Source organism: Babylonia areolata, chromosome 12, assembly GCF_041734735.1.
Source record: "Babylonia areolata isolate BAREFJ2019XMU chromosome 12, ASM4173473v1, whole genome shotgun sequence".
NCBI lineage: Eukaryota > Metazoa > Mollusca > Gastropoda > Neogastropoda > Buccinidae > Babylonia > Babylonia areolata.
The window spans coordinates 26,478,551-26,505,291 of NC_134887.1; the positions used below are offsets into that span (position 1 = coordinate 26,478,551).

General features: G+C 41.8%; 1 protein-coding gene across 7 annotated transcripts in view; it reads right to left on the reverse strand.

The window, feature by feature from the left end:
• Positions 1-9,808: 9,808 nt before the first annotated feature.
• Positions 9,809-26,741, reverse strand: part of LOC143288477 (uncharacterized) — a 20,916-nt gene continuing 3,983 nt past the window's right edge. For 3 of the 7 annotated variants that reach the window (XM_076597005.1, XM_076597006.1, XM_076597004.1), the window contains 13 exons: positions 25,899-26,021; positions 25,402-25,524; positions 24,200-24,322; positions 22,980-23,102; positions 21,752-21,874; positions 18,507-18,629; positions 18,041-18,163; positions 17,086-17,208; positions 16,717-16,839; positions 15,185-15,307; positions 14,416-14,538; positions 13,025-13,147; positions 9,809-11,193 (listed from right to left, as the gene is read on the reverse strand). In XM_076597005.1, coding sequence (XP_076453120.1) covers positions 11,180-11,193; positions 13,025-13,147; positions 14,416-14,538; positions 15,185-15,307; positions 16,717-16,839; positions 17,086-17,208; positions 18,041-18,163; positions 18,507-18,629; positions 21,752-21,874; positions 22,980-23,102; positions 24,200-24,322; positions 25,402-25,524; positions 25,899-26,021 — 1,490 coding nt within the window. In that variant the 3' untranslated portion in view covers positions 9,809-11,179. The remainder of the gene's footprint in view (positions 11,194-13,024; positions 13,148-14,415; positions 14,539-15,184; positions 15,308-16,716; positions 16,840-17,085; positions 17,209-18,040; positions 18,164-18,506; positions 18,630-21,751; positions 21,875-22,979; positions 23,103-24,199; positions 24,323-25,401; positions 25,525-25,898; positions 26,022-26,741) is intronic. The other 4 variants (XM_076597011.1, XM_076597009.1, XM_076597007.1 and 1 more) reach the window with 4 other exon arrangements.

A 26,741-nucleotide genomic window follows, 5' to 3' on the forward strand; every position in this document is an offset into this window, starting at 1 on the left:
CCTCAGTGCAGATGGGAATACCTTGATCACCGAGAAGGAGAAAATTCTCGAACGCTGGGCTGAGCACTTCAACAGTGTCTTAAATCACCCCTCCTCCATAAATGATGAAGCCATAGACCGTCTCCCACAAGTCCCCATCAACGAAGCACTGGATGATCTGCCAACACTTCTTGAGACCCAGAAAGCAATCCGTCTGCTATCCAGTGGCAAAGCACCTGGCTCAGACTCCATACCAGCAGAGGTCTACAAGGATGGAGGCACTGTGCTGACTGAGAAGCTCCATCAGCTGTACTCACTCATGTGGAAAGAAGAGACGATCCCCCAGGATTTCAAAGATGCATCTATCATTCACCTGTACAAGCGAAAGGGGAATCGGCAAGCCTGTGATAACCATTGGGGCATTTCTTTGCTGTCCATCGCAGGCAAGATACTTGCCAGGATCCTACTAAACCGCCTCTCAGCACACCTTCACCAAGGTCATTTGCCTGAGAGCCAATGTGGATTCCGGAAAGAGCACGGAACCATCGACATGGTGTTTGCTGCAAGGCAGCTGCAAGAGAAATGTCAGGAGCAAAATGCTGATCTGTTCTCCACCTATGGCGACCTCACTAAGGCCTTCGACACCGTGAGTAGAAAGGGACTGTGGTAGATCATGGCCAAGTACGGATGCCCTCGGAAATTTATCTCCTTGGTCAGCCAATTCCATGAAGGCATGCAGACTCGAGTCCAGGACAAAGGCTAAACATCTGCTCCTTTTCCTGTCACAAATGGTGTCAAGCAAGGCTGCGTCCTGGCTCCAACACTGTTCAGCCTCATGTTCTTTGCAATGCTTACTGATGCTTTCAGAGATGGCGATGTTGGAATCGGCCTAAAGTACCGAACAGATGGCAAGCTGTTTAACCTCAGAAGGCTTCAAGCAAAAACGAAGGTCATGACAGACATCATCAGAGACTTTTTGTTTGCTGATGATTGTGCCCTCAACGCTGGATCTGAAGCTGACATGCAACTCAGCGTGGACAAGTTTGCCACTGCCAGCAGGAACTTCGGCCTTACCATCAGTACGAGGAAAACTGAAGTTCTCCATCAACCAGCCCCAGGGAAACCCTACGTTGAGCCCAACATCACAGTCAACGGTCAGAGACTCAGTGCGGTGGAGTGGTTCACATACCTTGGCAGCACACTGTCAAGAAATGCGACCATCGACGATGAAGTGAACGTCAGGATTGCAAGAGCAAACGCAACTTTTGGTAGACTCATGGCAAATGTCTGGAACAGAAGAGGCTTGAGACCAAGCTAAAGGTCTACAGAGCAGTAGTTCTCCCCACACTACTGTACGCCTGCGAAACGTGGACAGTGTACCAACGACATGCCAAGAAGCTGAACCACTTCCACACAATATGCCTCAGGAAGCTACTGAACATCAAGTGGCAAGACAGGACCCCAGACACAGAGGTGCTCGCAAAAGCCACCCTTCCCAGCATCTTCACCATCCTGATGCAGTCCCAGCTTCGCTGGGCTGGACACGTGGCGCGCATGCCAGACCATCGGCTGCCCAAAAGGCTCTTCAATGGCGAGCTGCAACAAGGGAAGAGATCACACGGAGGTCAGAAGAAGCGCTTCAGAGATACTCTGAAAGTCTCTCTGAAAGCGTTTGATATCAACCCTGACTCCTGGGAGGAATCTGCAGTGGACCGTGACAAATGGCGCGCTGCTGTGCACAAAGGCGCCAAGTTGTGCGAGGCCAACAGGACTGCTGCAGCTGTTCAGGAGAGGCAGGCCAGAAAGTCACGGGCAATGATATGCCTGTCTTTGCCCCAACTGTCAGTGAACATTTCGTGCGCAGATTGGACTATTCAGCCATCTGTGCATTCACAGATAGATTCATGAGCATCCTCCCCCCCCCACCCCACCACCACCCTCCCCCCATCCCCCAGCTGGATGACAACGATGGTCTTCATCGATCTCGATGGACACACCACCACCAGCCCATGATATGAAATGATGACTGACATTTGATACCATTATATGTTTGATTGTGTTTTTCCACATCATCTTCTCATGTTATATGTAAGCTTTGTGATGTGCTCATTATATACTTAGCATGTGTCAGCTGAGTGCCTTTTCACAACTTTCTGTTCTTAACAGATTCCTTTTCAGACGAGCGCAATAGCCGAGTGGTTAAAGCGTTGGACTTTCAATCTGAGGGTCCTGGGTTCGAATCTCGGTAACAGCGCCAGGTGGGTAAAGGGTGGAGATTTTTCTGATCTCCCAGGTCAACATATGTGCAGACCTGCTAGTGCCAGAACCCCCTTTGTGTGTGAACGCAAGCACGTTAAAGATCCTGTAACCCACTTCAATGTTCGGTGGGTTATGGAAACAAAAACATACCCAGCATGCACACCCCCGAAAATGGAGTATGGCTGCCTACACAGCGGGGTAAAAACGGCCACTGGTCATACACGTAAAAGCCCACTCGTGTACAAAGAGTGAACGTGGGAGTTGCAGCCCATGAACAAAGAAGAAGAAAAGAAGAGATTCCTTTTCAGAACAGGTTTTAAAGTTATTCATTGATTCATTTTTGACTCACTGGTGTAAACAAAGTGAGTCTATGTTTTAACCCGGTGTTCGGTTGTCTCTGTGTGTGTGTGTGTGTGTCTGTGTGTGTGTGTGTGTGTGTGTGTGGTAAACTTTAACATTGACATTTTCTCTGCAAATACTTTGTAAGTTGACACCAAATTCGGTATAAAAATAGGAAAACTTCAGTTCTTTCCAGTCATCTTGTTTAAAAGAATACTGCACCACTGGGATGGGCACACAAAAAAATTTAAAAAATGAAGCCTAGTTATATGCAAACTGTATTTACTGTTATATTTATATTTTTTGTATTCTCTAAATTTGGCACTTTGATCTGATATTCTGACACAACAACAAAAGCAGTCATTATTATCATATTTTGTTCAAACAGGAACTTCTTTTGCTAAGCATGGAAGTTTTATTTCTTTTGCAAAAGTTTTGGTGCAGATAGTAAAAAAGGGAAATTACTCTGTAATTAATGCTAGGGGACTTAATTTGCTTTAAACTGAGCTTTCTCATCTTAAATATTACATTTTGAAGTTATACTCAATACATAAAAAGCCTGTGTGTTTTACTCTCAGTGTACAGGGCTTTCACTATGTTCATTCGCCCAAGTGGTCTTTTTCGGAAAATACTAAACTCAATACGACGAGTGGACTTTACAGATCTGTTGGCTGAGCCCTGAAGGTCATGGGCAAAAATCAATTGCGTACACATATTTATACACATTCAAAGCGCGTGTTCATATTCTTCGCGAACGCGAACGACGCCATTTTGTTTCAAGTTGTTGACCTGCCCGTTCAATCCTATATTCAATGGACAATACACGATAACATGTGATGGAAAGTTGGAGAAGGAGACTGTTAAATATTTATTCAGAGAAAGATTTGTGAACGCCTCATCACTTACTGGATTATGCTCCAAACTGTCATAAAAATATCCACATACTCAGTCGGAATTCACAGTTAAAAATTGTAAACCATGCAAGTTAATACCCTTGAACTGATCACGATGAAATGAAAAAATTTCCAGTCTTGACTTTTCTCAAAATGAAGTCCTTTTCACTTCTTACGACGTTTAGAAGTACTTGTACTTGGCTCTACATGTTATTAGTTTAACAAAATACTAAATTTTCATATCAACTTTAAAACTATAAAACTAGAATGAACATAAAAGAGAAATTGAATCGAACGTGTTGTACTACATTCCCGGCGGGTGTAACTAAACTTGTACATCTATCTAGATCTAGTGAAAACGGCTAAATGTTGCAGTGTGATTGCAGCGATAGCCATTAAAAAGAATTTTTTATTGCCCTTAAAGATTTTTTGAATGCCCAAGATCAGTACACCAGAATAATATGATTTAAACAGCGTTCTCACTGCGAATACAGCAATTGATTTATCGCCCTTTAAAAAAGTATGTTCAAATGTTAAATTTTAGAACGTCAGTTAAGGATCCACGATAGTGTAATGGATAAGGCAGTTTCTTCTCACCCGAGCATGCGGGGTTCGAATCTGGTTAGGACTTTTTTTTCTTTTTCTTTTTTAAACGCGAAGCTTTATAATAACAAATACAGAACACATTTTAACGATTATATATATTTTTTTTTTAAAGTGTATCATAAATGAGTCTTGAAGGCCTTGCCTCTCTTGTTGTATTATGTACTACAGTTTGAATGATAAGGGGGGTTTATGTATTGTGGTTGTTTTTATGCTGGATAACAGGATTGAAGAATCAAAAGAACCCTGCTCGCAGCGCCAAGTTGAAATACGGTTGTGAAAAGGGGTTATCGTTGTTAAGAATTGTGATAAAAACGATACAAAATTTAAAACATTAAAAGAATATCCCTGATTAAATCCTGTTGGTGACGCCAGTTTTGTAACCGATCGTGGCGATAGATAAATAGGATTTAATGAAATAATTTAAGGGATTCAAAGAAATAGAAAGTGAAAGGACAGTTCTCCCGTCTAGCAATTATCGCCGCAGTTAGTGTTTTAGCTGAATAGAATTGGAAATAGCCCCATAGTAAGTACCCATTTACTAGGAACTGATGGTGAAAATGATGTGCATATCTGAAAATCAAACAACTGGCTGATGACACTGCTCTATTTCTTTAAGAAAAGAAAAACAAAGAAAATGTAATGCAATCGTTCAATATAATTACATCTTTTAAAAACAAAATCGGGATTAAAATTAAGCCTTTATCAGTTGAAGGCTCTTAGAATGAGCAGACAAGTTGAAGAGCTAAATCTTCCCTTTCGATTAGTTGGTAAAATTGAAGAATTTGGATATGCATCCAAACAAATAGCAAAAATATTGAAGATAACTAGAAAGATAAAATTCGGAAAAGGCTATCCCAGGCTTGAACTTTCAAGTCGCAGAGCTTCCTCCCAGCTCTCCTAGTTAGTATTAACAGTTATAAATTCCAGGCAGCCTCCTCGTTCGATGCGTTTTGTAGAAAGGCAAATATCACTTTTCATGTTGTGTGAATTAGTTTAACCCTGAACCATGAGAGCTCGGACATGCAGATATGCCTGCCACTTCATATTGTATGGTTTGAACATGATTTTTCTTATAAGTAATATAATGTATTTTGACATAATTCTCCATGGCAGGACGAGTGCAAAAAACACAGACGACAAGTCCACCCCCTCTCTTTTTTCCCCCCACCCACTCTCTTCCCCCCCTCTTTCCCCCCCCCCCACACCCCCTCTCCTTCCCCCCGCCCCACACCCCCTCTCCTTCCCCCCCCCCCTCTTTCCCCCCCCACCCCCTCTCTCTCCCCCCACACCCCCTCTCTCTCCCCCCACACCCCCTCTCTTTCCCCCCACCCCCTCTCTCTCCCCCCACCCCCTCTCTTTTTCCCCCCACACCCCTTCTCACCTGGGTCCCTTTCCTCCCAACAACATATGTTCTGTGTGCTTACATGAATAACAAGAACGACGGATGACTAACTTTTCACACAATGTATACAAATTTCACATTAACTTTTTTGTGGGGGGGGGGGGGGGGAGGTGGGGGGGGGTGGTTGTTGTTGTTGTTGTTTTTTGGGGGGTTGTTAATTATTATTTTTTTTGTTTTTTGTTTTGTTTTGTGTGTTTATATGATTAGAAACGCTAATTAGACTTTAGATCACATTGCCTGTGACTCTACATCCGTACGTCTGTTTTTTTCTGTCGGTCTATCTGTCTGTCTGTCTGTCTCTCCCTCTGTAACTCTCACTCACTCACTTTCCACCCTTATGTTTGCACTTTCAAGCCACTGACCCCCCTTTCCAGTCCGTTCATGATGAAAGTTTCTTTGCAGGAGAGCTAAATTTCAAATTATGAAGAAAACTACCACTGAAATCAAATGCACTGTCTAAAAAGGTCTCTGTTGAACACACGAACATCAATGTTACACATTTGATTCATCAAGAAATGCAAAGAATTTTGAACCAAAGATTTTCAACATTACAATTCAAAACTGTCAAGCATTTTGACCAATGGTCATGCCTGTCCTGTTTATTGGAACACTACCCAGAGTGCAGCCCTGACCACAGTCCTGTCAATAGAGACAAGACTGCCATCATACCGTCTGGAAAAACAAAACATGAGCTTAAGGGCGTGATGCCAACAGGTCGTTAACTCCCTTTTGACAGACAATCCTCTCCTTGTCCCCCAGTGGTCATTGTCACGGATCACTGGTCATCTACATTGTTCAAGGCACGGTGTACACATGACACACAAATAAGCTGTCAAAATCTGCAATTTACGTTAAAGTGATCTCTGACCAACGTTAAGATATCAGTTTCAAAGTCTTTGCTTTGACTCCACTGGGGATCGAACTTGGAATTTTGTACTCCCCAGGCGGACATATTAACCACGAGGTCATGTGTGTCTGTGTGGTAGTGGTCATTGTTCTCTCACCTTTTCAACTATAGCCTACTTTACTCAGCTGACGAGTCAGACCCGACGAAAACCGGTGTATTCATGTGGGACAAAGCGTACTTCAGTTGAAGTAAATATACAACAATGTGGAACAAAATGTCACAAATGTGGCAAATAATAATGCTGTGACATTCTGTACCGCGCACACCGGTACCAAATGTTATAACTGCGACATTTTGTACCGTTGTGACATTTTGTACTGGCGTGATATCCACTTCCAATGCTGCATTATGTGCCTTACGTCATCGAGATAAATATAAATGTGACGTAAAAACATCATAACAGCTCTCTGTCAACGAAAAACATTCGTCGATATGTCGGAAGGCAAATGTCGCTGGTTTATAGTAAATGCGGGACTCAGTGGGAAGCCAGTGCAACTGATGCAGAAGAGGTGTAACATGATCAGATTTCTTTTTGTCAGGACAAGTCGTGCAGCATTGTTCTGTTTTCTTATTGGTTTTTGTGTGTGGTTGTTTTTCTTCTTCTTTTTTGTTGTTTTTATGGAATCTCTCAGTAGAGGATGATGCCAAACCTGCAAGTGTAGAACTGCAGTAATCCAGTCTGGATAGGACAAAAGAGGAACCCAAGAGAAGATTATTTGAGGAGACAGGTCTTCATGAATTGTTTTGGGATGCAAGGTCAGCTGTGGCCAAGTAGATAAAGCTCAGGTTAGGGAGCAAGGGTTTCTGGTTCGATTCCTGGGAAGACCTGGCTTTTTACTCCCCCCCCCTCCCTGCCACCATGTTTTCCTCACCTGGGATGGGTTCTAGGTGCTAGTCTTTTGGGTGAAACAAAAAAACGTGTGGAGCATTTAGATCGTATGGAAGAACTCGAGGTGACAAAATAGTTGACATTGGCACAATCTTATAGGAAACATTTTCACTTTGATTGGTAAACAAAATGATATATACAATGTGTGCGGCAACAAACATCAGATCAAGATGGAGCCCAGCTCAACATGTCAACACAGCCTTCTTTGAGCCCCTTTGCAAACTGAAGCCAGCAGAGGTGTTCAATCAGCCATTTTGCTTCTCGTGTCAATATTGCGCGAAGTGCTGGCTTCATATGTGATGCCGAGAGCTCAGCTAGCTTCACGGCAAGCTTTCACTTGCTCGCGGCGTTAGTTAAGCTGACATTCCTGTGCGTGTCTCCACTGCAAGTGCAAGTTTGCGCCATGTGTCACTGCACTGTTTTCCTGTAATAACTATGGTAGATAAACCGTTGGCAGATTTCAATCAAGGCACAACATTTGGCATGTCGTGGGGGCAAGCATAACACGATTTCATTACTCACATGGTTTTCTTTTTACATAATAATTGATGTGTGTATGGTGATAAGTGAAGGGTGTGTCAGTAGTTTCTTTGATTTTTGCTGACGGGCATTTTAAGTGAGCCTAAAGAAAATTTTCTGTTTTTGGTTGAAGCAGATAAAGTATTTTGAATTGAACTGAATTGAATTGAAGATGTACTTTACAGTTCAGAAACTACCACCAGTTAGCAGACGACTTGCCAATGGACTGACGGCCGGATACGAGAAACAATATGGCGTCGAGTTGGCTGCAGCTTTCCTGGCCAATGAGCTATCCATGTGTTTTCAGAACAGTGAAACACACCCACTGCGGGCGAGTACTGTGCTCGTGAGTGTTGAGTTTAAAACTCTCACTTTATGGACGACAAATAGGCAACGATGCAGGTTTCAGCGCGGCACATTTCGTGGAAATGTCACTAACGGAAAGTTCTTGCACTGAAGAGCTGGATGAAGACGAAGAATACCGCATTTTCTAACGAGGAAAGCTGTAGGGCTGAGCTTTCCTGACATCCACTGGACATCAGATGGGGTCTGTGTTGGGGGTGGGGTGTGGGGTTGGGGGTCGGAGGGAGACAGGGAGAAGATTGGTTGACCTGAGTGAGTAAACGATCTGTGGGCGTAATGACCCTTCAGCTTACGTTGTTGTTGTTGCTGGGTGTGTTTTTTTTGCTGGGATCCTACGGCAGTCTTGTCTCTGTTGTCAAGATGGTGGTCAGAGGACAGGTATAACCAACATTCAACATGCTGGACGGTTCTGAATTGTAATACTGAAAATCTTTGCATCAAAATCCTTGATGTTACTTTCATGAATCAAATGTGTAACATTGATCCGCGTGTTTGAAAGAGGCTGTTGCCGTACAAAACGGTCTTTGGTTTAACTCAGCTGGGGATCGAACTCGGGAGCTGCCACTCCCCAGGCGGACATCTTAACCACTGGGCCACATGTCTGTGTGGTAGCGGTCATTGTTTACTCACCTTTTCAACTGTACTTTACTCAACTGACGAATCAGACCAGACGGAAAGCGGTCCATTCATGTGTGACAAATTGTACCGCAGTTGACACGGATATATGACAATATGGAACAATGTCACAAAAGTGACAAATTAAAATGTTGTGACATTTTGTACCGTGCACACCGGTACAAAATGTCGTAATTGCGACATTTTTACCGTTGTGACATTTTGTACCGCAACAGAGACCTCTTTAAACTACATTTGATTTCGGTGGTAGATTTCTTCATTGTTTGAAATGAAGATCTACTGCAAAGAAATTGTCAACACATGGGCGAAATGATGGAGAGTCACTACTAATAAAGAACTGTTTCGCTGTTAAGCAAATTGAAACAAAGCATGATGGTTTTATTGTCGTAAAACTTGACAGAAGTTCATTTGATACTGAAAAATGATGTGTTAGTTGCAGGTTACGATCCTCCAGAAGGCAGTCATTTTCATCATCACACAGATATGAAAATCCAGTCATTCGGATAGGACAGGACCTAGGGGGAAAAAACCCATGGCATCAACAGGGTTTCCCCTGGGAAATTTCTGTAGACAAATCCACTTTGATGGGAAAACAAATACACTTGCAGACAGGAAGAAATGAAATAAAGTATGGGTGGTGCTGCACTGTAGTGACGTGCTGTCCATGCAGCCCCAATTTCACAGAGAAACAAAGACAAAAAGAGTATTGTGACAAAAGAGTATTTCGATACAATGCATTCTTGTATAAGGATTGTCATAGTCTCTCTCTCACGTACACACGCACGATTGGACGCACGCACGAACGTTAACGCGTGCGCGCGCGCGCGCACACACACACACACACACACACACAGAGAGTAAGGGAGAGGGGGGTGGGGCTATAAGAATGGAAAGTTGTTTGTTACACATCCCAGGTGTTCTGTTTGGGCAAAATTTTGCATTAGTCCCCAACACGTACGCTCGCATTCAAGCGTACAAAAGTAAAACGTAAAACAACAACAACAAAACCTGTGCTACGAACCGTTTAATGTAAGATTTTTTTTCAACATTTTTTATTCAGACAAAGGTTTACAGATACAGAATTTAGATGTTTTGTGCATTAGAAAGTAAGCATATAATTAAGTTCTAAGTACTGACAAGTCCACAACAGCAAAACAATATATGTTCAATGGCAACATTTCAAGGTAGCATTGTATAGCTTAATTTTGTATTAAACAGTTATAAAGTGCCCATTTTCCCATAAACCTGTTATATTCCATAGTTATATTAAAGGCATACTTGTGTACTTCATATGCCTGTTTGAAGTCTTTTTTGAACATTTGTAGTGTTGGATTTACTTTGTTGATTCTACATTTGTATACATAGAATTTAGCTATCAATAAAATATATGAGAAACATTCATCAGTTTTCATTTTGTTATGTCCAAAAAGCACCAGTGTGTCATTCAGGTTAAGTCTATCCCAATGTAAACACTTTTCTTTTAAATATCTCACAAACTCGTTCCAAAAACGTTGTACATGGTTACATTCCCATAAATAATGCAGAACTGTATCTCTTTCTTCCTTACAAAAATTACACATATTATGTGGGAGTATTCCCATCTTCATCAAAGCCGAATTTGTCACAAGAATATGATAAGTAATTTTCATGTGGAACCATTTTAATCTTATCTTATGGGGTTTTTTTGTTGTTTTTTTTGTTTGGTTGGTTGGTTTCTTTGTATTGAAAGAAATGTTGTTGTTTTTTCCAATCAAGCTTGTTTTCAAAAATCTAGTCCCAATTTTTACAGGCATTTGGTTTTTCTGGTTTTCCAATTATTATTTCGTAGAAACACTTTGTTCCTCCTGGGGCCTTTATCATTGCAGTGTATTCTTTATTAAAGCTCATTCCATTGTGATCATTGTTGTTTAATGTTAGATTTAGTGCTTGAGGACTGGATTTAAAACGCACTTTCACACATGCGTGCCCAGACGCACACACAAAGAGCATATATATAATGTGATATCATATCGTCATTGTCTTACATCATAAAAGTATAGTGTAGTGTAGTGTAGTATAGTGTAGTGTAGTGTAGTGTGCTGTAGCAGTGCAGTGCAGTGCACTCAGTGCGGTGCTGTACGGTACGGTACAGTAGAGTAGAGAAGAGTAGAGTAAAGCTGTCATCATATCATTACATACACGAGAGGCAGAGAGCGGTTACAGTCATGTTTTAAGATATCAAAAAAAGTCTCCATAACTAAATTATGATAATGATAACACTACCCCCCAAACCCAAATGTCCATCTAGAATAATTCACAGAACAGTATGTTAGATAAACGATGCAGGAAGTCCAAGAGGGGTCGTCAAAGCCATCACCACGTCAGTTCCGGCTGTGTTGGGCTTGCTGTCAGTTCCTTCCAACTAAAAAGAAGAGAAGAAACTAAAGGGAACAGGCAAGCATCATCATCATCATCATCACAGCAACCATCAACATTATCATCATCATCATCGTCACTGCAACCATCATCATCATCATCATTACCGCAACTATCAACACCATCATCATCATCACCGCAACCATCAACATCGTCATCATTATCGTTATCGTCGTCGTTGTCGTCGTCATCCTAACCGTCACTGCCAAGCAAGACAGTTCCAGGTTTAACGCTGAAGTTCACACTTTAATGCTCTGACAGCTGCAAAAATTCTTCGATAACCATGAGGTGGATGGCGACGACGACGGCGATATAACGATAATGATGGCGATAATAACAACACTTAAATAATATCCTTTATAATATCTTATTACATTGATCAAATCGATAATGATGTTAATGGCAGTGATACTTCTGGAGGGGGAAAGGTAGCAGAATGGTTAAGGCGCTTATCTGCCAATCCAGTGTCCATGAGGGTTTTGCTTCGATTCCCGCTCTTGCCCTTTCTCACGAGTTTAAATGGGAAGTCAATTCTGAGCGTCTGTTCATTCGGAGGCGACGATAAACGGGGTTCCTGTATGCAGCACACACTTCGCGCACTGAAAAAGAACCCATGGCAACAACAACGGGCGAAATCCTGTAGAAAAAAAATCCTCTCAATGCCTGGCGAGCGCATTATGTTATACTGCTGTTAGGCATCTGCCTTGCAAATATGGTGTAGCGTCTATGGATTTGTCCGAACGCAGTATTGCCTCTTTGACAAGCTGAAACTGGAAATACACAGTCTCTCCATTTGAGCAAACGCTTTATTTGATACAGATGCAATGAGACAGAGAGGGAGAAGGGACAGAGAAAGTGTGTGTGACAGAGAGGGAGAAGGGACAGAGAATGTGTGTGACAGAGAGGGAGAAGGGACAGAGAATGTGTGTGACAGAGAGGGAGAAGGCACAGAGAATGTGTGTGTGACAGAGAGGGAGAAGGGACAGAGAATGTGTGTGACAGAGAGGGAGAAGGGACAGAGAATGTGTGTGACAGAGAGGGAGAAAGGACAGAGAATGTGTGTGACAGAGAGGGAGAAGGGACAGAGAATGTGTGTGACAGAGAGGGAGAATGGACAGAGAATGTGTGTGTGACAGAGAGGGAGAAGGGACAGAGAGGGAGAAGGGACAGAGAATGTGTGTGACAGAGAGGGAGAATGGACAGAGAATGTGTGTGTGACAGAGAGGGAGAATGGACAGAGAATGTGTGTGTGACAGAGAGGGAGAAGGGACAGAGAATGTGTGTGTGACAGAGAGGGAGAAGGGACAGAGAATGTGTGTGTGACAGAGAGGGAGAAGGGACAGAGAATGTGTGTGACAGAGAGGGAGAAGGGACAGAGGATGTGTGTGTGACAGAGAGGGAGAAGGGACAGAGAATGTGTGTGACAGAGAGGGAGAAGGGACAGAGAATGTGTGTGTGACAGAGAGGGAGAAGAGACAGAGAATGTGTGTGTGACAGAGAGGGAGAAGGGACAGAGAATGTGTGTGTGACAGAGAGGGAGAAGAGACAGAGAATGTGTGTGACAGAGAGGAAGGGACAGAGAATGTGTGTGTGACAGAGAGGAAGGGACAGAGAATGTGTGTGACAGAGTGGGAGAAGGGACAGAGCATGTGTGTGACAGAGAGGGAGAAGGGACAGAGAATGTGTGTGTGACAGAGAGGGAGAAGGGACAGAGAATGTGTGTGACAGAGAGGGAGAAGGGACAGAGAATGTGTGTGTGACAGAGAGGGAGAAGGGACAGAGAATGTGTGTGACAGAGAGAAGGACAGACAACTCACAGCAGTCCCGTTCATCAACACCGTTGGCACAGTCCTGTATCCCGTCACAGAAGTCTGCACGTGACCGACATCTGGTGTCCCCGCCGCCACAGATGTACATCCTCCTGTGGCGACAGTACGCCCCTGTATCAGAAACATCATGGCCATCATGTCAACATCGTTGTCATCAATGTCGTCAATAATCCGCCATCGTCATCATCATCATCACCATCATCGTCATCATCATCATCACCATCATCGTCATCATCATCATCGTCGTCATCATCATCATCACCATCATCGTCATCATCATCATTATCATCAACATCATCGTCATCATCATCATCGTTATCATCATCATCATCATCGTCGTCGTCGTCGTCGTCGTCGTCTTTGTCATCATCATCACCATCATCGTCATCATCATCACTATCATCGTCATCATCACCATCATCATCACTATCATCGTCATCATCATCATCATCACCATCATCGTCACCATCATCGTCATCATCATCATCGTCACCATCATCGTCATCATCACTATCATCGTCATCATCATCATCATCACCATCATCGTCATCAGAGGCAGACCGACACTTGGTGTCTCCTTCTCCTTTTGTTCAAACACGGAGCATACAACCAGTGAGAAGGAATGATGTTGGTGCTGACAGACTACACCGCTTAACTCTTCAACATAAATCAGACTTATGACACGCCAAAGGATCCAGCTGTTTCCCTTATGACAGTTTTATAATAATAATAATAATAATGGTATTTATATAGCGCTGAATCTTGTGCAGAGACAAATCTAAGCGCTTTCACACCAGTCATTCACACGCAATGCATAACTCTAAAACTGAAGAAACTGAAGACAAGGAAGAGGTGGGGGAGGGAGGCTATCTTGTGAAGAAGTGGGTTTTAAGGCCCGACTTGAAAGAGTTGAGTGTGGAGACCTGACGAAGCGAAAGAGGAAGTTATCTCCGTTATCTCCAGATAAAACAATGACTTTTAAAGCACATCTAGTTCACAGAACGGAATCACAAAACGCTCTTGTATTCCTGACACTCAGTGAACCGTCTTTTTGTTATTGTTTCATGGCATTCTCATTGAAACAAGACAGAACATTTTATCATATACAGGAGGCAGGGTTTGTTGTGTGTTGGAAGGGATCGAACCTCACACTCAAAGCTGGAAAAGACTGAGAGTACAAGGGAAAGTCCACTATGCGTGCACTGCGTGGCGAATAGAGTGTGACCCAGCTGGCAAAGACAGAATTAAAGGGGCACATGGGCTTGACATGGGTTTTGTTGGCTTTAAAGATACAGAGAGAGACGGGGATGGAAGAGGACAGAGAGAGAGAGAGAGAGAGGACGTGAGTACAAAGAGGGGGAGAGGGAGTGTTCACTGACCACAGTTCTTTTCATCCATGCCATCAGCACAGTCCTTCTGACCATCACAGAAATCTGCCCGTGACCGACACCGAGTGTCACCATTTCCACAGATGTACATCCGCCTTGAGGCACAGTACTCCTCTGCATCACAAACAATAATGGTAATGGAAATCATTGCCACGTGATTCTGCCTCAGCGTATCTGTATGTAGATTAGCTATTGGTTCAGCTAGCATAACATTAACGTTAATGCTCTGACCAGCGCCAATGATTCAATTCTAGCATCTGTGTCAGTTGAAATTAATCATTGTTACTCTCACCTCAATCACAATCCATCCCCACCTCAGCCTTTCCACCTGTCCGCTGTCTCCTACGATGCATTCATCATTGATGATGGTCACCTGCACTGCATCTCCCAGACTCTTCTTTGTGCTGGCCAACTAGTGACGAATCATTGTGACGAGAAGTGTATAAGTGTTACATCATGCAGTCACGTGAACCAGTGTGTGCCTGACCCGCTTTCGTTTCAGTGGCAGTGGCTGAATCGAACTCAAACCATCCAGCTGTCGCCACTTAAACAAATGTTAATATTTGATGATGTTAACCTCTGCTGCTGTCCCATTCCCTCCCTCCACCCCACCAGCCACCCCCTCCCCGTCACACACTCACACACACACACACACACACACACACATGCACACCTATTTAAACACACAGATAGGCGCACACAGAAAAGAGACAGGGTATGACATGGAAGAACAAAGAGAGGGGAGGACGAGGCCACTCACCACAGTTCTTTTCATCCATGCCATCAGCACAGTCCTCCTGACCATCACAGAAATCTGCCCGTGACCGACACCGAGTGTCACCATTTCCACAGATGTACATCCGTCTTGAGGCACAGTACTTCTCTGCATCACAAACAGTAATGGTAATGACAATCATTTTCATGTCATAATAGAACTAGTTATTCGTCATTTTCATCATGATCGTAATTGTCATCACCCTTCTCTTACAAATCATCATGATGATCATCAGAAACACTCACATATGCGCACGCACTCAAACACACTCCCATCATCACAGAGAAAGAAAGAATAAACGAAATTTATTGCTTTAATTAAACATCTGCTGATCAGTCAGCAAACCATTATGAAGAACAAAATTATATCCAGCACTGAATGACACAGCAAGTCCGGCATACGTGATTGTCAAATAATGGCTTTCTCTTTTCCTCGTCATGTTTGCATTGACAACGGACAAAGAAGACAGAGACAGATAAAAGTGAAGGAAAGATACATTACAAGCATCAAAAACAAACGTAGCCATAACATATACTGAAGCCAAACAGGACGAAATTCGATATATTTACTGCAACAACACTGGCTGGCAATAACATGGTCTACTGGAACCACCTTATTTTCTTACAGATGGATAAGTCCCTGATCAAAACGTGTATGTTGGTTTTTGATAAACTGAGAATTCTTATCAAGTTTTGGTTCAGGTTGAAGTACAATTGATACGGTCTTAGTCATAAATGTACCTTCATTATAAAATAGTGATAACTAATAATCTTGTCTAGTGCATACTTACTAAAGGGGTTTAGTTTGCCATAACTGACTTATCATCAAAGTCGTTCTAAATATATTGTTATTACTTGCATTTAATTCACAGAGCTTATAAAAATACAAGTATTTGTGCACGTTCGATGTGGATTGTCAGTTCATTCCAATGGTTGGCCATTTTTTGGAAAATATTTATGTTTGTTTTTCCTTAAAGTTACAAAAATCAGTGTAAACTTTTGTATCACTCAAGACTGATTGCTACGTATTGCGATAATGCTCCAAAAACAAATAATAAAACACGTTAAAACTATCCACAGTAAACAATTACATTTCCCGACAGGACCTCCTTACCAAACTATTCTGCCTGTGAACAGAAAACTAACTGAAAGACTTTCACAAGATGGTTCAGTAGTTTACGTATTGTAGTCACTCGTACCAAGTCTTGCTTAGGCATTTCTTCAAAGTTGACAACATGTTTATATATGATTATCCTTATATCCATTTCTATAAATACATGTGAGCAACGCCATTTATTTATGTCCCATCCTCTCTCACTTTCTGTATTCGTCCATTTTTCTTTCTGTCAACTCTTTTTAAATTATGTTCCATCCATATTCAACATCATATACCGTGATTTGACTTAAAGATTTGAATTAAAGAACATAAAATCAAAGAACACACACACACACACACACACACACACACACACACACACACACATATATATATATATCCAGAGAGAGATACCAACTCACCACAGTTCTTTTCATCCATGCCATCAGCACAGTCCTTCTGACCATCACAGAAATCTGCCCGTGACCGACACCGAGTGTCACCATTTCCACAGATGTACATCCGCTTCTTGTTACAGTATGCCGCTGCATTAAACACACACACACACACACACACACACACACACACACGTTCGTATATTCATTTGTATACAAAGCAAAAGAGAAAGACTGAGATGTGTCATTCAAATAGACCATGGCCTCTTAGAAGGGGTATATACAGTTGAGCCACACACTCAGGTTAGTCTTCATTATGTGATATATTATACACTTCACCTCTTGAGTGCTTTATACCGATAACAGAGACAGAGACAGAGAGAGATACCAACTCACTACAGTTCTTTTCATCCATGCCATCAGCACAGTCCTTCTGACCATCACAGAAATCTGCCCGTGACCGACACCGTGTGTCACCATTTCCACAGATGTACATCCGCCTTGAGGCACAGTACTTCTCTGCCAGAAAAAAAAAGCAGAAGTACACATGCACACATGAACGAGGGTTCAAGGTCCTACGCTATCTTCCCTCCTGTGGCAGGTCTCATAATATGATCTCTTTTCTCTCTCTATGGTATAGTCACAGCCACCCACACATGTACAGTACTCATTGATTGCTAGAGTTAAGTTCCATGGTTGTATTTTTTGTTACTTCGGTAATTTTGGTACAGCAAAATATGTCCACTCTGGCCTTGTACGATGACAAAACTTTATTCTTTACCGAATTGGCACATATTAGCTCGGAAGTTCGGAAGTCAATTCCACGAATGCACTCATACTGAATATTTCACAATGTTAAAAGACAGGAGAGATTTCTAAATGTTATTTTGACTAAATAAGCTCCTCACAAATGTTCCTTAAAGCTGGACAGCAAAGAACAAAGTGTATCTCATTTTCTTGTGAGTCTTTGCATAATGGACAGGTCAGATCACTGTCCTTAATTATTCTGTAATGATGGATCCCTAGTTCGGTAATACCTAATCTAAATCTTGTTGTTACATATTTTAATTGTCTATCCATGTTAAATACTAAGTAAGGTTTCAGATCAGACACACAGCTAAATTTCTTATAGAAACTAAATCTCACTATTTTGAATATGATCAGACCATTTCTGCCATCTACAATCAATCAGTCGTTGTCGAAACACACCGATAAACGCCAGGATGCTACCGACACCTTGGCTGAACCTATCAAATCCAAACCCATATTCAAACAAACAATGGCGAATCTTGGTTACGCGCGCGCGCGCGCGCGCACACACACACACACACACACACAGATACCAACTCACCACAGTTCTTTTCATCCATGCCATCAGCACAGTCCTTCTGACCATCACAGAAATCTGCCCGTGACCGACACCGAGTGTCACCATTTCCACAGATGTACATCCGCTTCTTGTTACAGTATGCCGCTGCATTAAACACACACACACACGCACGCACGCGCGCGCGCGCGCGCGCGCGCCCACACACACACACACATACACACACACACACACACACACACACACACACACACACACACACACCACACACACACACACACACATACGCTCGCGCACACACGTTCGTATATTCATTTGTATACAAAGCGAAAGACTGAGATGCGTCATTCAAATAGGTCATGGCCTCTTAGAAGGGGTATATACAGTAGAGCCACACACTCAGGGTAGTCTTCATTATGTGATATATTGTACACTTCACCTCTTGAGTACTTTATACAGGAGACAGAGACAGAGAGAGATACCAACTCACTACAGTTCTTTTCATCCATGCCGTCAGCACAGTCCTTCTGACCATCACAGAAATCTGCCCGTGACCGACACCGAGTGTCACCATTTCCACAGATGTACATCCGCCTTGAGGCACAGTACTCCTCTGCCAGAAAAAAAAAAAGCAGAAGTACACATGCACACATGAACGAGGGTTCAAGGTCCTACGCTATCTTCCCCTCCTGTGACAGGTCTCATAATATGATCTATTTTCTCTCTCTATGGTATAGAGTCACACCCATCCACACATGTACAGTACTCATTGATTGCTAGAGTTAAGTTCCATGGTTGTATTTTTTGTTACTTCGGTAATTTTGGTACAGCAAAATATGTCCACTCTGGCCTTGTACGATGACAAAACTTTATTCTTTACCGAATTGTCATATATTCGCTCGGAAGTTCGGAAGTCAATTCCACAAATGCACTCATACTGAATATTTCACAATGTTACAAGACAGGAGACATTTCTAAATGTTCTTACAAGCTGATCGTAGTATCAGTGCACAATGACTAATCTTTATCATTCGCTCGGAAGTTACTGCCGTGAAAGCACTCATGATATTTTGCACCCCTCCCACCTCCCCACCCACACTCACACTTACTGGAGAGAAACGACACGGATAGTTGAGACTGACGGACAAGACACGTGACATCAAGACAGAGAAACAAGAAGTGAAAGTGAGTACAGGAGTGTGAGTGAGAGACTGGGACAGACAGGCAGACACACGGAATGACGGAGAGAGTCACAGACAGCCAAACACTGAGATATACTGAGGCTCTGAGGAACTGAAACTGATACAGAAACACACATTGTGATCGACAGTCTGAAATGCATTTCTTTTTTCTTTTTTTAAACGAATATACAATAATTATATGAACAATATACCGAACGGGAGTTCAACAATTAAGAGCCAAGAAACAAGGACAATAACAAAATCAATCAGTTTTCTGTGTTAATTAACAGATCAGATGTCCATGACAAAGAATAGTTTGAAAGGTGCTCAGGTGATACAATTCGATGACACGAACATCAGAAAGATTACACCTGAAACGAAAGGATAATGTGAAGAATACATCATTGTGTGATAAGGCTATCCGTCGTTCTCTTTATTCGTTAAAGCTTGCAGATCACTTGTTGCAGGGAGGGAAGGGAGGAATAGGGGAGGTCGTCTGTGCTTTTGGCGCTTGTCCATGTCACAGTTTCACTCACTCTTCCTCACATCCCCCGCGTTCCCTTTGTTTCCACTTTTACCACCAGTGTGGAATCCTCAACATGGACACAACATTGCACAAATGCCTGTGGAGCGAGCAGCCTGGTGTGGTGTGATGGGACGACTGTTGCGTTACAAAATGTCACAACAGTACAAAATGTCGCAATTACGATATTTTGTTCCGGTGTTCGCGGTACAGGATGTCAAGTCATTAAAATTTGTCACATTAGTGGCATGCTTGACTGACGTCACGTATAAAATGAATGCTCTTTCCATGTTCCTAGTTCTGTCAGGAGTGTGGGGAAGAGGGGTGGGGTCCAGTCAGGTTTTTCTGTCCACATTCTTCACATGAGATCAAAATCCTCTTCTGTTGTACTTGACTGTGATCAACACTTCTCTCTTATTATCAAAATGAGCGGTTTTTTTCTTATCATTATAGCTTTTCTGTAAAACTTTCATGAAGTTGCCTTTTTTCGTACGCTTTAAGTGCTCAATAGCCCGCTTTACCTCCCTGTTTTTCATCACTCTCACAAACAAACACAAAACCAACCAACCAACCAAACCAAAAACCCACACAAAAAAGCCACCAACTTGTGCTTTCATATTTTCACTCCATCCTTCACTGTATGCCCCATACACTCGCAGCCTATGTCAAATATCCGTGAACCTTTTCAAAGCTGACTCGATGTCGCCATCTCACAAGGTGGTTGCTTCTTCAAGAGCTGTCTGAGTCTCCACCGTCCTTAAGAGTGCATGGAAAAACATGTTCTTTGTCCGGATCGCATTTCAGTTTAGGACCTACTTCAAAACTCTTGTTTGATTCATGAGTACTGATTAAAAGTCATTTTTTTTCTGTTTATCTTCAGCTCTACTGGCAAGTGTTTCGGTTCTACTAGTTTGGGTAAAGTTGGCTGTCTTCCATATGACGTAATATCAAGGGAAGACTAGTGTTCAATAACGCTATTACCACAATCTGAAATAAAACAATTCTGGAATAAGCAATTCAGTGGTAACATTTGCTGTACATAAATAGGGCGTTTTCAAAGCTTTTTTTTGTTTTGCTTTTTTTTAACCTAAATCCTCTGATTTCCTTTGAAATAAAAATTCTTCAGAATAAACAACATCGTCGATATAAATTCAACACGACTTTCGAGAATCCATCCGCAAAATCTGTCGCTCATTTCTCCACCATTAGCAAAACACATCCTCATCTAATTTCACTGAGTAAGAATAATTATAAAGTTTACAAGTTCATCAATTGGACAATTGTAATCTTTTTTCTTCAAAGTATGGTTTTTCGACTGGATGATGATGTTTTCCTATAAACAGCGCATCTTTTTCACAACCAAAACGTGTTTCATATAACCGAGAGCATGGTTAATTGTCAACATGTATATTAACGTCAAACTAACTGTGCAAAAGACGCGTTGACCATAAGTACTGCGCTACTGACCCTCCACCTGTCCTGGACACTTTGACCACAGGTGAATGCAGCATGCCACAATCATCAAAATAAATATTCGCATCAAACGAACGTAATGTAAAATGAAGTGACACAGTCAATAAAGTTGTGGTCTGGTAGTATTTTTATAGACCTTCAACGTTACAGATCAAAAAGGGCCCTTAAAGGCATTTATCTTTTTCAAGCCTGTGACAGTGTGAGTCTGTCTGTCAGTCTGCATTCGTATCTCATTCAGTGCGTCTCTCCCCTTTGTTTTATCTGACTGTTCCCATTCAATGGCTGGAGGAATAAAAAGCATATTCTTGCTAACTCTATTACCCTCAGAAAACAAAATGTATTCAATTCAGTTCAATTCTGTCTTCATCTTGAGCGTGTTTCATTGTTTGTGTTATAGTCAGTTTGTTCAAGCGTGTCTGCGTATATATATATATATATATATATATATATATATATATATGTGTGTGTGTGTGTGTGTGTGTGTGTGTGTGTGTGTGTGTGTGTGTGTGTAGGCCCTAGATGCACAGAGATGGAGGGGGAGAGATGGAGGCCACTGACCACAGTTCTTTTCATCCATGCCATCAGCACAGTCCTTCTGACCATCACAGAAATCTGCCCGTGACCGACACCGAGTGTCACCATTTCCACAGATGTACATCCGCTTCTTGTTACAGTATGCCGCTGCATTAAACACACACACACACACACACACACACACACACACACACACACACACACACACACACACGCACATGTACGCACGCAAACATGCACGCACGCACACACATACCGGCACATACACAAATACGTGTTTTTATTTGTAAATGAATAGAAAGAGAGACTGAGATATTGTTTATCTTAATAAGGCATAGCCTCATACAAGGGGAAGACACACATTCACTTAAGTTTTCATAATGTGACATATATACTTCACCTCTTGAGTGCATATTCAGATGAGAGACAGACAGACAGAGAGACACAGAGAGACATATATATATATATTCAAGATTCAAGATGGTTTATTCATGTATAGGCCTAGGCCCCTTATGAAGGGGAATGTGAACATCATTTTACAAACATTACATCATGATACTGTGATCATCAATAAACACAGTCAAAAATATAACTGCATTACAGTTCAATGTGCAGAACAATAAAAGAAAAACAAGCAAACAAAACACACAGCGTTTTCACGAAATAGCTATTTCTCTGAATTTGAAAGCTTTGCATAAAAATTGTGAAAATTTACGAACAACTTCAGGGGAAGTAGATGACACCAATAAGTTCAATTTAAACAACGTAGATTTTCTATAATATTTTGACTAAATAAGTTCCTCACAAATGTTCCTTAAAGCTGGACAGCAAAGAACAAAGTGTATCTCATTTTCTTGTGAGTCTTTGCATAATGGTCAGGTCAGATCACTGTCCTTAATTATTCTGTAATGATGGATCCCTAGTTCGGTAATACCTAATCTAAATCTTGTTGTTACATATTTTAATTGTCTATCCATGTTAAATACTAAGTAAGGTTTCAGATCAGACACACAGCTAAATTTCTTATAGAAACTAAATCTCACTATTTTGAATATGTTCAGACCATTTCTGCAATCTACAATCAATCAGTCGTTGTCGAAACACACCGATAAACGTCAGGATGCTACCGACACCTTGGCTGAACCTATCAAATCCAAACCCATATTCAAACAAACAATGGCGAATCTTGGTTACGCACACACACACACACACACACACACACACACACACATAGAGGAAGATACCAACTCACCACAGTTCTTTTCATCCATGCCATCAGCACAGTCCTTCTGACCATCACAGAAATCTGCCCGTGACCGACACCGAGTGTCACCATTTCCACAGATGTACATCCGCTTCTTGTTACAGTATGCCGCTGCATTAAACACACACACACACACACACACACACACACACACACGCACGCACATGTACGCACGCAAACATGCACGCACGCACACACATACCGGCACATACACAAATACGTGTTTTTATTTTTAAATGAATAGAAAGAGAGACTGAGATATTGTTTATCTTAATAAGGCATAGCCTCATACAAGGGGAAGACACACATTCACTTAAGTTTTCATAATGTGACATATATACTTCACCTCTTGAGTGCATATTCAGATGAGAGACAGACAGACAGAGAGACACAGAGAGACATATATATATATATTCAAGATTCAAGATGGTTTATTCATGTATAGGCCTAGGCCCCTTATGAAGGGGAATGTGAACATCATTTTACAAACATTACATCATGATACTGTGATCATCAATAAACACAGTCAAAAATATAACTGCATTACAGTTCAATGTGCAGAACAATAAAAGAAAAACAAGCAAACAAAACACACAGCGTTTTCACGAAATAGCTATTTCTCTGAATTTGAAAGCTTTGCATAAAAATTGTGAAAATTTACGAACAACTTCAGGGGAAGTAGATGACACCAATAAGTTCAATTTAAACAACGTAGATTTTCTATAATATTTTGACTAAATAAGTTCCTCACAAATGTTCCTTAAAGCTGGACAGCAAAGAACAAAGTGTATCTCATTTTCTTGTGAGTCTTTGCATAATGGTCAGGTCAGATCACTGTCCTTAATTATTCTGTAATGATGGATCCCTAGTTCGGTAATACCTAATCTAAATCTTGTTGTTACATATTTTAATTGTCTATCCATGTTAAATACTAAGTAAGGTTTCAGATCAGACACACAGCTAAATTTCTTATAGAAACTAAATCTCACTATTTTGAATATGTTCAGACCATTTCTGCAATCTACAATCAATCAGTCGTTGTCGAAACACACCGATAAACGTCAGGATGCTACCGACACCTTGGCTGAACCTATCAAATCCAAACCCATATTCAAACAAACAATGGCGAATCTTGGTTACGCACACACACACACACACACACACACACACACACACACACACACACATAGAGGAAGATACCAACTCACCACAGTTCTTTTCATCCATGCCATCAGCACAGTCCTTCTGACCATCACAGAAATCTGCCCGTGACCGACACCGAGTGTCACCATTTCCACAGATGTACATCCGCTTCTTGTTACAGTATGCCGCTGCATTAAACACACACACACACACACACACACACACACACACACGCACATGTACGCACGCAAACATGCACGCACGCACACACATACCGGCACATACACAAATACGTGTTTTTATTTGTAAATGAATAGAAAGAGAGACTGAGATATTGTTTATCTTAATAAGGCATAGCCTCATACAAGGGGAAGACACACATTCACTTAAGTTTTCATAATGTGACATATATACTTCACCTCTTGAGTGCATATTCAGATGAGAGACAGACAGACAGAGAGACACAGAGAGACATATATATATATATTCAAGATTCAAGATGGTTTATTCATGTATAGGCCTAGGCCCCTTATGAAGGGGAATGTGAACATCATTTTACAAACATTACATCATGATACTGTGATCATCAATAAACACAGTCAAAAATATAACTGCATTACAGTTCAATGTGCAGAACAATAAAAGAAAAACAAGCAAACAAAACACACAGCGTTTTCACGAAATAGCTATTTCTCTGAATTTGAAAGCTTTGCATAAAAATTGTGAAAATTTACGAACAACTTCAGGGGAAGTAGATGACACCAATAAGTTCAATTTAAACAACGTAGATTTTCTATAATATTTTGACTAAATAAGTTCCTCACAAATGTTCCTTAAAGCTGGACAGCAAAGAACAAAGTGTATCTCATTTTCTTGTGAGTCTTTGCATAATGGTCAGGTCAGATCACTGTCCTTAATTATTCTGTAATGATGGATCCCTAGTTCGGTAATACCTAATCTAAATCTTGTTGTTACATATTTTAATTGTCTATCCATGTTAAATACTAAGTAAGGTTTCAGATCAGACACACAGCTAAATTTCTTATAGAAACTAAATCTCACTATTTTGAATATGTTCAGACCATTTCTGCAATCTACAATCAATCAGTCGTTGTCGAAACACACCGATAAACGTCAGGATGCTACCGACACCTTGGCTGAACCTATCAAATCCAAACCCATATTCAAACAAACAATGGCGAATCTTGGTTACGCACACACACACACACACACACACACACACACATAGAGGAAGATACCAACTCACCACAGTTCTTTTCATCCATGCCATCAGCACAGTCCTTCTGACCATCACAGAAATCTGCCCGTGACCGACACCGAGTGTCACCATTTCCACAGATGTACATCCGCTTCTTGTTACAGTATGCCGCTGCATTAAACACACACACACACACACACACACACACACACGCACGCACGCACGCACGCACATGTACACACACACATGCACACACACACACACACACACATACACACACACACACACACACACACACACACACACGCACACACATGCACACACACATACGCTCGCGCACACACGTTCGTATATTCATTTGTATACAAAGCAAAAGAGAGACTGAATTTTTTCATTCAAATAGGCCATGGTCTCTTAGAAGGGGTATATTCAGTTGAGCTACATACTCAGGTTAGTCTTCATTATGTAATATATTATACACTTCACCTCTTGAGTGCTTTATACAGATAACAGAGTCACAGAGACAGAGAGAGATACCAACTCACTACAGTTCTTTTCATCCATGCCATCAGCACAGTCCTTCTGACCATCACAGAAATTTGCCCGTGACCGACACCGAGTGTCACCATTTCCACAGATGTACATCCGCCTTGAGGCACAGTACTTCTCTGCCAGAAAAAAAGCACACTGACGTAGGCATACACATATGTGCTAGGTTACAAGGTTTCGCCCATGTCTCTTTATCTTTCTCTTTTTCTCAGATACAGATGCCCCCCACCAAACACACACACACACACATAGACACAAACTCACACATACGTTGACACACACACACACACACACACACACGAGAGAGAAAGAGAGAGAGAGATGGGGTGGGCAGACAGATACAGAGAGAAAGTGAGAGAAAGAGAGAAGCACAATATTCCTCTTCATGAAAGAAATAAACACAAGTACGAGGGTCATTCAATAAATAAGGTGAATTTTTCGGTATAAGGACTTCCAATACAGATAGAAGCTTACTTTTTTTTCTTTTCTTTTTTCAAGTAGTCTCCCAGCACTGTCACACACTTTTCCCATCTGTGCACATGCTTCCGTATTCCCTCAGCGTAAAAATCTTTGGACTGATGTCTCAGCCAGTCGCTCACAACACTTTTGACTTCATCGTCACTTTCAAACTTCGTGCCTGTCGTGAACGCTTTCAAGGGACCAAACAGGTGAAAGTCTGAAGGGGCAAGGTCTGGGCTGTAAGAGGGATGAGGGAGCAGTTCCCAGCCCAGCTCGTTGATGGTCTGCACCGTTCGGGCTGCTGTGTGAGGCCTTGCGTTGTCATGATGCAAGATGACTCCTTCTGACTGATGACCCCTGCGTTTGTTCTCATCATGGAC